The following is a 17329-nucleotide window of genomic DNA, read 5'->3' as shown; positions in this document are numbered from 1 at the left end:
TTGGAGGGCTTCGCAAGAGGTGGAGGGGATAGGTGACGTTCTCACGCTTATGTGATCGCGGGCTATGATGGCTAGATCCCCTCCGTGCTTCCGTGCTCTATCTAGGCGGTAGGCTTTATAGGCTGGGGGGGTCGCAACAGCCATATCTGGATCGGACGCCTCGTCCGTCCATGTCTCTGTTATAAAGAGGAAGTCTAAGTTGTTATCCAGAATAAGGTCTGATACTTCCTGCCGGTGCTTTACCAGAGAACGGGCATTGATAAGTGCTGCGGAAAACTCTACGGTATTAGTACCTGTAATAGTGTTCGTCTGAACCTTTGCATTGATTATGTGTAGCCTACTTTTACAATGGGGGCACGTGATTTCAGTAGTTTCCAAGACTCTATACGGGCTATGTTGAACACAGAGAATATTGGCCGTCGTGCACAGGTCCATCAGGGCAGATTTGGAGTAAGTTATTAGTCCCTGTCGAGGAACCTGGCCAGGGGTTCTGGCCCTAGGCCCGGTCCCAGCACGGACGGGCACAGACGGGCTTGCCTTTGGCACGCCTTCGGCGCGCCGCCGGCGCGCCCGCTGCGCGGACGGGGAGGCATGCTGTTTTTATGCATGTGTTAGGAAGGTGGAGGAGGGCGGGAAGGAGGAACAACTAGACCGCCAGCCTTACCGTAGGCCAGATGGCGGCTAAGGTGGTCGAGTAAAGTTGACAGCGCCTAGTAACGGCAGCGCTGAGGCAGAGCAAGTCAGTGAGCCGCCTCGGAGCGACGCAAGTCTCGCGCCGAGGTGGGGAGTCCAAATTAAAAATGACTGGCTAAAATATTTACAATTTCCTCTAACTGCAGTTTAGGAAATTCTATCATCTTTTGATTTTCCGAAATATCCCCCAAGTATTCAATACTCAGAAGTCCCGTTGCACGGAATCCCACTAGTTCCTGCAGTTCTCCCAGGAGATCGCTGTCCCTTAAAGGGGTTCGCTCTGTTATTCTCCCTTCCCAGTCACTGTTGTTTGCGTGTGTGTCTGTAGTTTATCCAGTGCTTTCTTGCTATACAAAGCCTCCAGAAACCCCCACCATTGACCAGTGATCCACTCGGTATGCTGGTTCCTCTCGTCCTGAAAAAACTCAATCATCGATCGCCTCTACCTGAGCCGCCCAGTAATATTTACGGACTTCTGGGACAGCTGTCCCACAGTCGTATGGACCCCTCTGTAGTTTAATTAATGCTATCCGGGGGCTGCCTCAATCCCACAGCAGCTGCCTTATTTCACAATCTATTTTTTGGAAATATCCCGTAGGTATCCTATATGGGGTATTTTCTAATTAATATAGTAGGCGTGGCAGTGCCATCATCTTAAAGATGGCGGCCCGTCCAATTAACGATAAGGGCAACTTTCGCCAGTGCGCCACATCATTCCTTAGACTAGTTGGGGGTCAAGATGATCATCTCTAAATTCCTCTTCTGTATGGGTAATCGCCATTCCCAAGTATTTCAATTTAGTTTTGGCCACCAGGGCCTGTCCTTTAGTCATCAGAAGAGGCTCTTCTCCCGTCAATACAAATATTAACGATTTACACCAATTTATTCAATATCCAGAGTAACTGCCAAACCGTTGAAATATATGCAGTATCCGGTGTATCGTGGAGTGAGGCCTGGTGACATACAGGAGAATGTCGTCTGCATATTGTGAAATTCTTTGAGCGCATTCATTGTTTATATAATTGTATTCGTAATTTCCTTTTGTGCATCAGTTTGCTCTCCTCCCCCCAAAATTATTTATTTGTTGCCTGCACTGAGAATTTTTATAGAATGTGCTTCAGGGTGTTACTGACTTGACTAGGAAGGATTCTGTCTTGCTTTTGTTGCAGTGCAGATGGGATTTGCCCGTGCAGCTCAACTGAAGCATAAGCTGCACTCAAGCGGATGGACCTTGAGAGCCGGACTAGGGTGTGGCATCAACAAATCAACAACACATCAGGCCCCATAATGATGACTGAGTAACACATTTTTAAATGATGAAGGTTTATTAGCAGATTAGCAATGTTGCAAACTCAGTCATTTAATATGGTCAAGAATCACTAGTTGATGCATGAAAATCAATTAGTAAATTCAAATTTATTCAAAATGACAGACAAAATCGCTTAAAGTTGTCGTAAAGCGAAACAAGCAAATTCAGCTTCCCATGAAGAAAAAATACCTAACATGCTAAGAGAAATCAGAAAATTTGTGAGAGAACTCAGGCAGGAGGTGTTAGCAAGTTAAGCCCGTATAAGGTAGAATCCAATAAAGATTCAATCAGGTAAGTGAGAATGGGCTACCCCAGCAGTAGAACTCCTTTGAGCAGGAGCAGATAAAATGTCTATTCTAAAGAGAAAGGAAAAGACATCTGCATCTAATTAGCTCAGATCTACACACTTAAACCATACAAATCTTCACAGAGTAGAGAAACTCCATATGGTTCTCATGAAGAGAACCAATCGGGATCGAACATTTGTTAATAAGACCATATTTGATAGAGACATCCAGGAGCAAATTCCTTACCTTGCGAATTATCTCCAGGCTCCAGACTGGATCCGGAAAACCTTCCCAGCAATACCTCTGCGCGTTGGTGGAGTACACTGTGCGACTCCATACCGACTTCTACTGTCATGACATCAATGGAGTCCATATAAGCCACCACCGACACGCGGGTGTCCGTTTATTCTTTTTCTGCGCTACAAAGCAGATCCGGTGAAGCATACCTCTGGCCGTTTTCAGCCTCCTTCCTCGACTTCTCTTCCATAACAGTGTGCTATCTATGCTATGCCTTCTAGCGTTAAGCCCCATGGGTCATGTACCTGGCAAATGTCCGCCACTGACCCACATTCTGTGTGGATGTGGTGCTTGGGCATGCACTACGACTCCGAGGACAGTAACGCCTGTTAGCGACTGGGTCAGAAACCACTGTCGGAGCGCCGTATGAAGCTCTTGGCAGCGCAGTTGTTGCGTCCTTCTGAGTCTCGTCAACCCCGCTTCTCTTCGCAGAAGCCTGCTCGTTCCAGGGGTCAATCCAGTGGAAGTTGCTCTTCTTCCCATGACCGGCGTCGCTGTCTCCGCCCCATGGTAAGAGTCGGCGGTCAGGATCACGGCCCTCCACAGCCTTGTTGTCTCTTGACACAGGAGTGAGCCCACCCTGCGCGGGAGTCAGCCATTCCTCTGTCCCTCCAACTCAGGACTCCATCCTAAAGTTAAGGTGAACGATTCCTTCTGCCCTCTGCTCAGAAATCTGTTATGGATTTTGTCTTTCACCTCCCTACCTTTCTGGGAGCAGAGGCAACAATTGCCTAAATGAAGATATTTTACCTGGCTCTTCGTGCCATTTTTGTTTCCCTAGCATTCCCTGGAGTGCCTTCGGGCCCCAAGTAGGTGATCGGTTCCTTGACTGCACCACGCTGGTAGGTTCTCCCTTTTGGCAGCTAGGTAGGTTCTCCCTTTTGGCAGCTAGGTACTCTGGCACATTGATGACGGTGCACGGGCTTTCGGGGTCCCCACCTATGGCGCCAGTCGACTCTGCCACGGCATCTCTTCCTCCCCTGGAGGTTGTTGTGGCATCGCAGCACGACTTCGAGCCGAATTCGGTTAACATCCGTGCTGCTGGTCCTGGGGCGGTGCTGTCTGATGCCCTTGCGACCTCGTACTCCGATGTCGGTGAAGCGTCGCTGCGGCATCTGTTGGTGTTGTGTCCGGATCTTTTTTTTCCTTGTTCCAAATGTGGTCCTCTAGTCGATGATACTGCAGAAGGTTTTCTTCCGTGTCCTGGACGTCCAATGCCCTAAGATCCATCTCTTGATATGTGTATTACTGATTTGGCAGAAGCCAGAGGGCTAGATTCCTCTCCTGCTTCTATTCTACTGTCTCCTCCGGACCTGGGCCCTGAAGCCAGCTCTTCCCTGGCGGACGTTCTGCCCCGGTTGGCATTTGTGTTGAATTTGTCCCTCCCCTCTGTGTCCAAGTCCGCAGACACCCTTATTCGTGTTCTTCACCCTGGGCAGTAGGGCCTTGAACCGGTGCTGCCTTTCTGTGAGGCGTCGTATGATGTTCAATGAGGGGCATGGGATAGGCCTGCCACTGGTGCCCCTGTGGACGGAGTTATTGCCCACATGCACCTCCCTGCCCCTATGAACCAGAGTGTCTCCATTGTCAGCCGACGAACTGTAGTTTTGTAGTCCAGCCCGCTACGGCATCGACACCTTTGCATGATCTTTCTCATACTCCTGCTGATAAAAATTCTACGAAACTGGACCTGTTTGGGAAGCATATACTTTCTGCTGCCTTACGCTCTATTAACACAGCCTCTGTTCTTGGACATTTTCATTATGCCCAATAGAATTCCTAACGGCGAGTGATGAGCATACATGCTTGATTGATAGGGCAGAGTTTTGCTCCATACAAATTGAATTTCAAGTGAGCCGATTCCAGGTTTTACCGGGCCCTATAATGGTATTAGGATTTATATGGGTGCTCCTTAACAGTTACGGCTGGATTCCTAATTTTGGAGGTTTCCTTGTTTTGACTTTATCTAAATATGTTTCGATTTAGATATGACAAATTACTTCAATTCGTTGCTTAAAAAATTCAGTTTTCTGTCCTGATGATGACCTTACAAATCGAAATGGTTGAAACGCCGTTGACACTTATTCCTGGCACTGATTGAGGATGCATTTATTGTAAGTTTTGTTCTTGTGATCTGTCAACTTGTTTTTGTTTTAATTTTCTTTCCTATGCCATTGTTTTCTTGTTTACATTGCAAACTATGTCTAAACTATGTCTTTAGCTATCTGTTTGTAACTGTATGAGCACCTTTTATGTATTGTTCTACTGTTATCCTATATAGCTGTATTTTTAGTAGAAAGATGTTTTTGCAGTAATGATTATTGCCTCTATTAAATCATTTTGGGTACCTTATCCTGATTTCTTTACTCTATCACGATTTCTGAAATTGGCTAATTTATTGTCTGGTAATTATGTAAAAATGTTAGCAGTCTATTTTTTAATCTTTTCTCTTGAACCATTGTAGCTGTGTAATATTTATCTGCCTCCGGTTCGGGTAATAGGGCTGCCCCTGTTTGATGTAACCACTATGGGGTTCCCTGGCACTGCTCTTGCCTTTGCTCCCGGAGGTTCATTGAGATGAACTAAGTTAGTTTCAGACAGGCAGCAGGCGGCCAAATTGCTAATTCGGTGTGGCTTGGAATCCTCCGACTCAGTTGGTCGTGCCAAGGCATCTGCGATGGCATTGTGCAGACAGGCTTGGCTTCGCTCCTCTAACTTTTCGAGTTGGCACTACTTGACATGCCTTTCGATGCTACTCATTTGTTTGGTACCCATGCAGATTCTGCTCTGCGTAGTTTTAGGGACAGTAGGGGCGGTTCAGACCCTTGATTCTTCCCCTTTTTTTCCCTATTATTCAAGGGGGAGGACTTGTTTTTAGTCTGCCTGTCCTCATATTCACGCACACTTAATTTTGACTTGTACTTGGGTTGGTTGTCTATTTACTTACTTATATACACTATTGTGCGACCTCCTCTGATGTCTGTAAAACTTAACCCTTTGAAGTTTTTTCCTGAATTTTTGTCCTGAATGTTGACTTTTTGTGCTGAATTTTTACTCACTGTCCAGCATTTTCACCCATGCCAGTTAGTCACATGACTGATAGCAGCCCAAGCAATGTCTGCCAGGTACACACTGGTGATTTTTCACCTCCGGAGCATCTTCGCTCTGCCAATGGTGTAAGTTTCAGTTGTTGCTGCAATCACTGCCATGTCCACGGCTCGATCCTTGCCGCTATAATTTTTATCATCAGGCAGGATGCTTTTATATCACTGAATCACAGTTAGTACCAGAACTCAATACTAAGTATGCACTCATACATGTGTCTCGCATTCTACACTACATAGTAAGATGTGATTTTATGGCGATTTTGCTGGTATTTACCAGGATTTGTGCGATTATTGGTGGCTGGTGGAGGGCATCCCACAGAAGCATCCTGCTGCATTCGGGTCAGGACACACCCCCTGTTTTGTGATTATACTTACTATTAATGATTAAAAAGATTATAAAGCATGACTGGTAACTGTTATAGCCATAGAGCCAGCAGTAGCTGGATCTACTGGCCATTAAAGGCCCACTCCAACATTAAAGGTCTGAGCTGAAGGTGGGGGTCTTTAACAAGGAAGCGGGCCTTTATTAGGTGGTATAGCCCGCTAAGGAAGGCTCTAAGGCTATTATTAGAACATTGGAATGTGGAGCGCTCCATTGAAAACAATGGAGTGTTCCATGCTTTTACGGGCCGGTAAAGGCACACACCGCCACATTCCAATGTTGTTTTCAAATGCCTCTCGGAGCCTGAGGGAATTGAAATCCCTCGAACTCCGAAAGACCTTTGTTTTATTTGTTGGAACATTCTGCCCTCTAGTGGCAGAATGTATTCTAATACCCTTGTAGCCCTTCGTAGGTGGACTATGCCGGCTATTAAAGTCCCTCTCCCTTGTTAAAGTCCCTCGCCTTTGGCTTGGGCCTTTAACGCTGGAGCGGGCCTTTAAGAGCCGGTATAGCCCGCTACGGTGGCTATAAGGCTGTAGTACTTTCTGCCCCTAAAGAGCAGAATGTTCTAATTTGTAAAACAAAGGCCTCTGGGAGCCCGAGTGATTTGAAATCTCCTCGGGCTCTGGGAGGCCTTTGGTAGAAGCCTGGAGGATCAACATTCCAATGTTTAACAGTCATTAGAATCCCGGAGCACTGTTTTCAGTTGAGCTCCCAGCATTCCAGTGTTCTAATAATACTTATAATCTTTGATTTAAATGAAACTATAGAAGTTTGCTTTAAATGTAAATATAGAAGTAGTGCAGATACTCGATATTCAGAGTACCTGTGGCTTCTTGAGAAGTGCTGGTACTCTTTGAGAAATGCAGGTACACACCCTTCTAAATTCAAGAAGAGCATGTGAAATACATTCCGGAGAGCTCCTGCCCATTTAAAGCTTTGTATAAATTACAATAATAGATGATGCCCCTTGTTGATTTTCTTAGAGAAACTAATGCGAGTGTAATAACCAGATGGCAAGCCAGTTTGAAAATCCATACTGACAAGGGAAGTTTAAAATAATATGTTATTAATTTGTAATGTAAAATTGCTCAATCAAAACACTGGATTTGTGGCTGTTGCAAACCTGCCTTGATCTCTTTCCGGTACATGACACGATGGTTAGACTTTTGACCCCTTAAACTGCAGGCGCACTTGGCATATTGACTACTGTTACAAAGGAGATTTTTCTTTTCTGCTATACACTTGTATGTCTATTTTTATTGCATTAATTAATCTATATAAATAAAAATGTAAATGTTCGTTTGTTCAAAATCGAAATCTTCAAAAGTTCTTCACCGATTGCTTTGAAATTTTGACACAACGTTGGATTCGAATAAGAGCGCTTTTTTATATACACAACGTTGGATTCCAATACGCACGTGTCGAATACGCGTGTGTTTTTAATGGAAAGCCCGAACAGACACATAAAAATGTAAATGTTCGTTTGTTCAAAATCTTAAATCTCCGAAAGTTCTTCACCGATTGCTTTGAAATTTTGACACAACGTTGGATTCGTTTAAGCGCGTGTTTATATATACACAACGTTGGATTCGAATACACGTGTGTCCATTACACGTGTGTTTTTAATCGAAAGGCCGAACAGACCCTATCAATTTGGTTGCTGCGCAACAACTACAAGGGCCGCATAGAGACAATAGTCTACATATATTAGCATGGACAGTTGGTGTCAGGATGGCGGACCGGGAAGTGGGTGGAGGGAGGGGGGAGGAGTTGGTTCACTTTGCAACATTAAGAAAGGACGCATAGAGACAATAGTCTACATATATTAGATGGACAGTTGGTGTCAGGATGGCGGACCGGGAAGTGGGTGGAGGGAGGGGGAGGAGTTGGTTCACTTTGCAACATTAGCGCGTTTTTATATATACACACCGTTGGATTCGAATACGTGCGTGTACAATACGTGCGTGTTTTTAATCGAATGGCCGAACAGATCCTATTGATTTGCTTGCTGCGCAACAACTACAAGGGACGCATAGAGACAATAGTCACAAAAACATAGTGTACCCACAAGCATTGTGAAATTAAACATATTGAAACGTGCGCTTACTCTTTTCTTTCTCTTCCATGTAACCAGACTGAGCCACAGCAAAGCGTGGCCGGGAACAGCTAGTATTTTAAATTATGGATTTCATCTACTTAAAACGTAATGAAGAAAGATAAAATGTGAAAACTTGGAAGTATTGTGAATTAATGTGTTAATGTCTGTGCTGCTGACGCTGGCTATAACCAATAATTGGATGAATTTTTATGCTTATTTTGACATTAGTGCTCTATGCACACTGATATTATGGTAACCTATCTGTATGTTTTTGCAGGTTCAACATAAAAGTGCAGTTGCAGCTTGTAGCAAGTTTTATGCTCACTGGTGTTTCTGGAGGTGCAAAGTATGCACAAAATGGACAACTTTTTGGTCGCTTCAAACTCACAGAAACACTTTCAGAAGACACTTTGGCTGGGCGGCTGGTAATGACCAAAGTCAACGCTGTATATGTTTTACCTGTCGTTAAAGAGAAATCGGGACACACCCAGGGAACCAAAGAGAAAGTGTATGAAGCCGTTATTGAAGAGAAAACAAAAGATTATATATTTCTGAGAATATGTCGTGATTGCTGTGAAGAACTCAAGTTAAAACCTGACAGGGAAATGCAGGTATGGATTTTAATATTTTGGTAGGAGCTTACATCAGAACGCACCAACATACATGCTACATTGTTAATCTTCTGAAAGTACTGTGCACTTTTGACGGTCGAATAGTAGTTTTTTAGTAAATAATAAACCATTTTAGATTGCACATGTAGTTAATATTTTGGCATCCGCGTTATCGCTTTTAGGTTGAGAGATTCTGGAATTCAGATTTCAGACAATAGTTAGCTGTTCTCCACACTCGACCCTATGGGATATTCTCTAAATATAACCAAACTATTATTTTTTTTGATGGTGGGGATCGAGTGTGGCAGAGGACAGGTGGGCTGGGAAGGGGTTTGGGGTGTAGAGAATTAAGTAAGCTTATGACTTTGGTGTTAAATATACTATGTTTAGCAGTTTAGTAAGTTGTTATAGCTTTAAGCCATAATGTCACAAACGGTATGAGAAGGGCCCATTTTTTTTCTCTCTCCACTTTTGTACTATCCTTACTCCTTTGTTCCCCTCCCATACACTTCCTCCAGAAGCCACTCTACTGCTGCAAGAATACAGTGTTGTGATTACTAAAAATAAACCCAAACTTGTGAAAGTGCGTCTCTGGAGATACAGCCAACAGTTTCCGTGATGGCTTACTGTCTTGCTCAGCGGTTTTAGTGAATCTGACTTTTACCCCTTACAGAAAACCTTAACCCCAATAGAAAGCCCCTGCCATTTGCAGTATTTTAATTTCCCATCTTCCCTTATACTGGGGCTAATGCCCTCAGTCTGTAGTAAGACAACAATAATTTTGTATGTGGAACGATGGGCTAGTTTGATTAGAAATAGAAAATAGTCAATCATTAACTTTCGCCATCTTATGACCATTATTTTCTCATCTTCATAAGGCATGAGGGGCTTAAGCGACAGCAGGTTTCTGTATCTGATGTTGATATCTAAGAATAACTTTTGAGTAGACAGAAGCTAACTGCTATAGTAAGTGAGTCTGAGGCATAGCTATGGTATTTTGAATGGCGTAAGAGCCTCTATCATGATGAACGTACTCTCCGAAAATATCATTCCACACAAGGCCACCCCAATCTCATTAACGCCTGCTCCTTGTCCTTACCCGTTGCCATGACAGACCTTACACAGGTTTTTATGTCCGAAGTAAAGCTGTGCTTAAAGGAGTCTCTTCCAGATTAATGGTACATTTTTCTGAATTACTTTGTTTTTCCCTTGCCATTACACTTCCCATTGCCAATTCCTTCAATATCTCCACTGCTGCTTAGGTTCTTTCCTTCACAACATGGTAAACATAGCTCCCTTAAACCATCAACCTATTTACAACAGAAGACGGTCGTGTGTCAAAGATGAAACCGTGATAGACGGAAAGTTCTATTCCTTGTACAGGTTAGCGCAGAATAATTGTTTCTGTGGAACTTCAGAGCCCAAATATGGGATATGGCGGTCGTGATTCTAGACTACAAATAGATATTAGAGTAGTTACAGCATTTCAGTTAACCACCTTCTACAGATGATCATGGAAACTTATATTGCCAAATTACTGGAAAGGCCGTGATGGAGCAGTTGCAGGGTTTTGTTGAATGCACCAGGCAATTGACCCCTCTTAGGCCGGATATAGACCTGGCAGAAGCACAGATCTGTTTTTTCTCTCAGTTGTGAATAACTGGCGATAGAAGGTGTTGTTTGGTGATGCTGATATCGTTAGACCTTTTGGCAGCCTTTGAGATAATTGATTATTGCTTAATGTTGGAAAGACTTCTTAATATTGTTTACTATTCGATTGATGTAAGTCTTTTTTCTGATGGATACTTTGAACTGCAGATTACTCACTAAGTGCCAGACTGCATGTGCAATATTTTTTTCAGCATAACCCCTGCGTACTAGTAGGTGGCTTTGTGTGACTTCACGTAAATTCTGTTCCTCCCCCCTAGTGACAGCAGAAGTCACATATAAGCGCAATCCGAGCACACTAAAGTCAGTTCCTTTCTTTCTGCGCCTCCGTACTCCGATCCATAGCTAGCTCCTAACTTTTTCTAATCAGTGGAGTTTTTCCCCCAAAGCTTTTCGCCAGTGTGCAAAGGAACATGCACACATTAAACAGTTAAAGGAAAAAAGACATTTTAGCACAATTGTTTTGCAATTTTGAAGTGTGATGGAAACAAAGATTAATACGATCAAAATGAATCAAAACACTTTACTTGGTGGTACACAAATGATCAATATTCACTGATATGCTATTTCCACACATCATTTGTGTGCAATGTGGTTTTATCAGTATATCTTTGTCTGTGCAAATTTAGTGGCAATTCTTATGGAAAATGTGCTGTCTGTGAATCACAGTTCGGTACCACATGATGCTTTAGTTACATCAAAGAAATGGCTGCTTTATGACGGTCATGACTATTAAAGCTAGGTGGTTCGTGAAAGTTTGTTGCTCTAAAGATTGGGTTGTGATTCTAAAAAGTTTGGGTACTATCGGCGTAGAGCATGATTTGTACCATTTCTTATATTTCTTCCCCTTTCGTTCTTTATCTTCCAAGGTTTCTCAGTACATGCCACTGGATACCAACAACTGAGTTTACTATTCCAATAGTAAAGAACTTGATGATGCTCCTGTAGATGTCCATGTTAAGGACAACAAGGGGCCCCAAGTGAATTAGCATCGGACCTCAGGGAGCATATTTTGTGAAACAACAACGGTCCATGCAAAAGAATTATATGCAAAGCAATGAATATAGACTGAATCAGTTCTATATTTGGGGCGACATGTCCAGCCGGACAGAGGTCTTCAATTTTTTACTCAATTGAAATATTTCATATACAGGAATACCTTCAACAAATCACCAGTGTGGGGCACAAGCCTGTACCCAAACACAGTCAGATCAGTACAAAAGGTAAACAGAGGAAAAGAGCAGGGCTTTTCAAGGCAAAAGCAGCGATTTCTGTAAAGTATTGAGTGTACAGAAATTTCAGGTAAACACCATTACATATAACATATAAAATCAAGCATTTGTATATGGTGTACAATGAGTCGACGGCGTATGCTTTGCATATAATCCTGTAGATGTCCAGGCACAAATAAAGCGAGTCAGTTGTACATTTCTCTAGAGACATTGCTAAATGAGATTATCCCAAATACCCCATTGGGCTATAAATCCTATATGACTTTCCTCAAAAGAGCATTGATGTCTTAAGACCTTCAAGTTAGAGTAAACCAAGGAGGTTGGGTATTTAAACAGTTACAGATTTCTTGCATAAGAGCCTTAGAGATTAACACCCTGTTTTATACCTTTTGCAGAGGCATTCAAAAATCACAATTGAAAACATCGGAAAGGTCTGGCTCTGTTCCACTGATTGCTTGATTTTTTTTTATAGTAAATGTAGGCCTGTTGTGAGGTTGCTTTTTACTTGTTGTTTAACCCACGGTGAATTATGTAGTAGTTTCTGATATTAGTCCTAGGGCAACCCCATATGTTTTCCCATCTTTACCCAGGAGTCTAAAAAACAATATTGTAGGTTACTGACCAATTAATACCGTTGTCCACCTTGCAGGATAGCTATGTCCTTCGGCCCAACTAGTCAATGAGGCTGTTGATTTATTGTATGAGGACCCTGATAAAGATTTACTAAAGCAGGGTCTAACTGACTGAGACTTTGAAATAAATCATTTAGAATTGGACACTATCGTTTAAGTAGCATCATCTGTGAGCAGATGGATGGCAAGGAACCAGATATGTTTGGTTGAAGTGGTGGGCATGCAGCATTACACGGTATACGTTTTTAAAGAAAGACGTTGTTTAGGGGATAAAGGCTTGACATCTCCTTATTGTTTGATTTCCTTGGATATGAATAACAATTTTCCTTCTAGTGCAGCACTGTGTAGCAGTTCTGCGACAGAGGCATTTAGAAACTGATGACACGTAGTGAGGCTCACGTTCAGTAGAATGCAGCAGGGCATGCACTCTTGAAAAAAAACACATGATGCTACTCAAGAATAGGGGCGGGGCAGTGGAAAAAGCAGGTGTAGATACTTTGGAAATGGGAAATGCTTACTGCATATTTGAGGGACTAGCCTATTATACATGAAGGTGCATCCTACCTTTTATGAAAGACGCCAGAATCTCTTTTAACAGCTTAGACAGTCCAAAACTGAAAGGGAAAGTTGATGTAAGAAGTATTGCAAATGTTGCAAAAAAGGTCAACAAAAAGGTGATAGAGGGAGAATGTACTACAGGGTTCTACTCTATACATTTTTAATCCCAGTCTTTAAGAATGTGCCTATTCAGCCTGATATCAGTGCAGTGCACACTCCTGAACGTGATGGAAGAGGTGGCAGTAATTTAGACATGTGCGATTGAAAGAGCATCCCTGTTGACAGATTGCTGAGCCATTGACAGATAACAGGAATGAAACGAATGTGTAAATTAATTGTTGTAAAAACAATTACTCTGTTGTGTGTGGTAGCTAGTTCCATAAATTTCACTAAAGTGAAACATGATATGCATCCAGTCTATTGGAGCAATTACAAACAACGTGTAAAAGGCATTACTTATTCTGAGCTTTAAACATAAAGGACCGGTCGAAGCTCTTCTTCATCATGCTTGTTAGAATTGATGGGTTTAATGTTCTCTGTGCTCCTTTAAGTAAAACAGGCCGAATTGGGAATGAAATTGCTGCAACTGTTGCTACTTAGGTCACTATACCCTGAGATTTGGGAAGAACTGTCCTATCTGCTAACTGTATTAGAACCAATGCCAAACAGTCTTTAATTTGGGCAGAAGATCACAACAGTCTGATAATGGTATAACTAAAGTACATATCTGAAAGAAACACGTTAGTTAGATTCCTTACCTTAGAATAACCCCCAGGCGTCGGACTATATCCGGAAAATTTTGCATAGCTGTACCCTTGCACGTCGGTAGGCGTCTTCTGCGGCTCCGCGTCCGTCGTCGGCGTCGTTGGCACCGGGATGACGTCGTCGGAGTACTTAGACGCCGCCCTCGCGCGCTGACGTCAGTTCTTCTTTTTTCCGCGCCAGCTAAGCGCAGGTCCGGAGAAAGCAGTCATTTTTTGACTAAAACTTTTAGATCTTTTTGACTCTCGGTGCCCGTAGGGAATGCCCGGGTTCAAGCCCTGTACCGACTGCAACCGACTGATGTCGGTGACCGATCCCCACCGCCGGTGCCTGTATTGCCTTGGCGCCGACCACGACGACCGGTCGTGCCCCGACTGCCGGGCCTTGACGTCGAAGGCTAGGCGGGAGCGGTCCCGCAAGCGCCTTGAGCTCCGGCATCTGGCCCTGTGCCGCTCAAGGTCCCGGTCCAGGAGGGGGTTCGAGGGACCGGTCGCGGGGCCACAGTCATCGAAGCTCGACGAGTCGACACCATTCGTCGGGCTCCAAGTCCTCAGGTAAGAGGCACAAGAAGTCGAAGAGAGGCCATCGCTCTTCTGACTCCCCCCGACGCTCACGCGACGCGGCTGGGGGTTCAGGCGAAACCGGCTCCGCCAGAGCCGCAGGTGCCGTAGCCAGCTCCATACCTGCAAGTCCCTGGGCTGAACGAGACGCCGGAGGAGATAGAGGCCTTCCTCATGGCCATGAGGTCCCTCTCTTCTCCGTCTGGTCCTACCGTGCCTCCAGGCCCCGCGGCCCCGACTGGGAGTCCAAGCAGGCCGGGTGCTCCGGCGAATTCGGTCCCAGCGCCGCTGGCTCCCGCGGGTTCCGGTTCCGGATCCGGGTCGCCGCTGATCAACCTCACGACCCTGCCGGCGTCGACCCCCAGGGTGTCGCCCCGGTGCCGTCCCCCAAGGTGTCGCCCCCGGTGCCGTCCCCACACGACGCCGTCCCTGATCCCTCTCTCTGTCTGGATCCGGCGTCGGACCGGTGTCGACCGACGCCGCATTCGCCGCCGGCTGAAGAGCCTTTCTTCTTTGATCCGGCTTCATCCTTTGACCCTGAGTTTCAGGAGATGGAGGACGAAGGGGATTGGGTGGGGTCTGAGGACCCTCTGACACATGAGTGTCAGTCCTTCCAGGACTGGACAGAGGACCTAGGGGAGGCCAGTGGTCTTGATACCTCCCCTGACACTGGCTTTGTCCCCCCTCCTACCGTGGCTACGGAGGAGGGGGCTGCTTATAGTGTGATGCTGACTCGGGCAGCCAAGGACTTGACGCTTTCGCTCCCTGACACTACTGTGAGGTCTAGCATCCTCACTGAGGTCCTTAAACCGCAGTCTGGCGCTCCGAGCCTTTACTGCCGTTTAATGAGGCTCTCATGGACGTCCTGTTGGGCACCTGGTCCAGGCCCGCTACAGGCCCCACTGTGGATAGGAACTGCGCCAGGCGCCACCAACCAGCTCCGGGCGACCCTAGCTTCCTGTCCACCCACCCCACCCCACCCCCGAGAGCCTGGTTATCCAGGCCTCTACTTCCCAATCCGCATTCCCGACTGCACCCCCAGATCGGGAATCCAAAAGTTATGAACAGTGTGGTAAGAAACTGTTTTCTTCTCTCAGCTGTGGGTTGCGGTCAGTAAACACCACTTGCCTTTTGGGCCATTATACTCACTCTGTGGGATACGGTTTCGGCCGTGCTGCCAGAGTGTCCGGAAGGGGCCTGGGCAAAACTCGCTCAAGCCCTCGCGGAGGGACGAGACGCAGCTCTGTATTCTATACCATGTGGGCTGGATACAACGGACTCGCTGGGCAGGGCGATGTCAATGACGGTGGCGGTTCGCCGCCACGCCTGGCTGAGGGCCGCCAACTTTTCGGCCGATGTCCAGAACACCCTCATGGACATGCCGTTTGATGGTAGCCACCTCTTTGGTGGCAAGGCAGATCATGCGCTTGAACGTTTCAAGGACTCCAGGGCTACGGCCAAGTCCTTGGGCCTCTCGGGGCAGCGTCAGCAGCAGTCTGCCTTTCGCTCCTTTCGTAGCCAAGGAAGCGGCACCCCTTCACGTCCTGCCAGCCACGGGCCACAGTCTAATATCCAGCGCGGCGGCGGACGTGGTAACCGCCGTGGCGGTGCCAGGAGACAACGGCGCGGCTAGCCCACATCCACTCCAGCACCATCCGCCTCAAAGCCCTCCTAGTCCGAGCTTTCAGGCCCATTTAACGCCAGTGGGGGGCAGGGTCCGCCATCACCTCCTTCACTGGCATACCATCACTTCGGACAGGTGGGTGCTGCAAATCGTCCGAAGGGGCTACTCCCTCCCCTTCGAGGCGACCCCTTCCAGCCATGCCACCGCAGTACCACTGCGTGTCGGGGGATCACTTGCAACTTCTGCAAGAGGAAGTGTCGGCCCTCTTGGTCAAGGGGGCCATAGAGCGCGTTCCTGGGCCAGAAGTAGGGTGTGGTTGCTATTCCCACTACTTTCTGGTTCCCTTGAAGGGCAAAGGGGGCCTACGTCCTATCTTGGACCTACAGAACGTCAACTGCTTCCTCCGGAAGGAGAAGTTCAAGTTGCTGACTCTGGCTCAGGACTTAGCACCCTGGACCCCGGAGACTGGATGGTAGCGTTGGACTTGCAGGACACGTATTTCCACATCCCCGTCCTGCCGGCCCACCGGCGTTACCTGGGGTTCATGGTAGGCCACGAGCACTTCCAGTTCACCATGCTCCCTTTTGGCCTTACCAGTGCCTCACGGGTGTTCACGAAAGTGATGGCGGTGGTCGCAGCTCATCTGCGCAGGTTAGGGGTTTCAGTCTTCCCCTACCTCGACGACTGGTTGTTGAAGGCAGGCTCACCCCAGACAGTCGTCAGCCACCTTCAGACTACGGTCGACCTCCTGCACTTGCTGGGGTTTTCCATCAATGTGCCGAAGTCACACCTGTGTCCCTCTCAAAGGCTCCTCTTCATCGGAGCGGTTCTGGATTCGGCGCAGTTTCGGGTTTTTCCTCCCGAACAGCAGGTTCGGGATAGTCGGGCTCTGATTCCGATCTTTCAGCCTTTATCCCGGGTCTTGGTCAGGTTGACGCTGCGGCTTCTGGGACTGATGGCCTCCTGCATCCTTCTGGTGCATCGCGCTAGGTGGCGGATGCGGGCTCAGCAGTGGGACCTGAAGTTTCAGTGGGCCCAGCATCAGGGCAACCTGTCCGAAAATGTATGGATCTCGGAGGGCACTGCGAGACAGTTGCAGTGGTGGCTCACGGACCGCGATTGGGTCAGCGGCAGATCCCTCTCCCTACCCCAACCGGAGCATGTTGTTGTGACGGATGCGTCCCTCCTGGGCTGTGTGGGGCCACATGGGAGAGGCGGAGATCAGAGGCCTCTGGTCTTTGGCGGAGTCCCGGCTCTACATCAACCTTCTGGAGCTGCGGGCGATCCGGCTTGCACTGAAGGCATTCCTTCCCTCTGTCTGGGGAAGTGTAGTGCAGGTGTTCACGGACAACACCACCGCCATGTGGTACTCCAACAAACAGGGCAGGGTGGGATCGTGGACCCTATGCCAGTCGGTTCTGCGCTTCTGGCACTGGCTGGAACATCAGGGCGTTACCCTGGTGGTTCAACACCTGGCAGGTTCCCTGAACGCCAGGGCGGACAAAC

At 46.7% G+C, this 17329-nt stretch overlaps 1 protein-coding gene across 4 annotated transcripts in view; it reads left to right on the top strand.

Annotated features, from left to right (window-relative positions):
- Positions 1–17329, top strand: part of HELZ (helicase with zinc finger) — a 1775655-nt gene that overhangs the window by 565458 nt on the left and 1192868 nt on the right. For all 4 annotated transcript variants that reach the window (XM_078654323.1, XM_078654320.1, XM_078654322.1 and 1 more), the window contains exon 13: positions 8454–8787. In XM_078654323.1, coding sequence (XP_078510449.1) covers positions 8454–8787 — 334 coding nt within the window. The remainder of the gene's footprint in view (positions 1–8453; positions 8788–17329) is intronic.

Source organism: Lissotriton helveticus, chromosome 7 (assembly GCF_964261635.1).
Source record: "Lissotriton helveticus chromosome 7, aLisHel1.1, whole genome shotgun sequence".
In the NCBI taxonomy this organism is placed as follows: Eukaryota; Metazoa; Chordata; class Amphibia; order Caudata; family Salamandridae; genus Lissotriton; species Lissotriton helveticus.
This window is presented reverse-complemented; position numbering and strand designations above follow the sequence as displayed.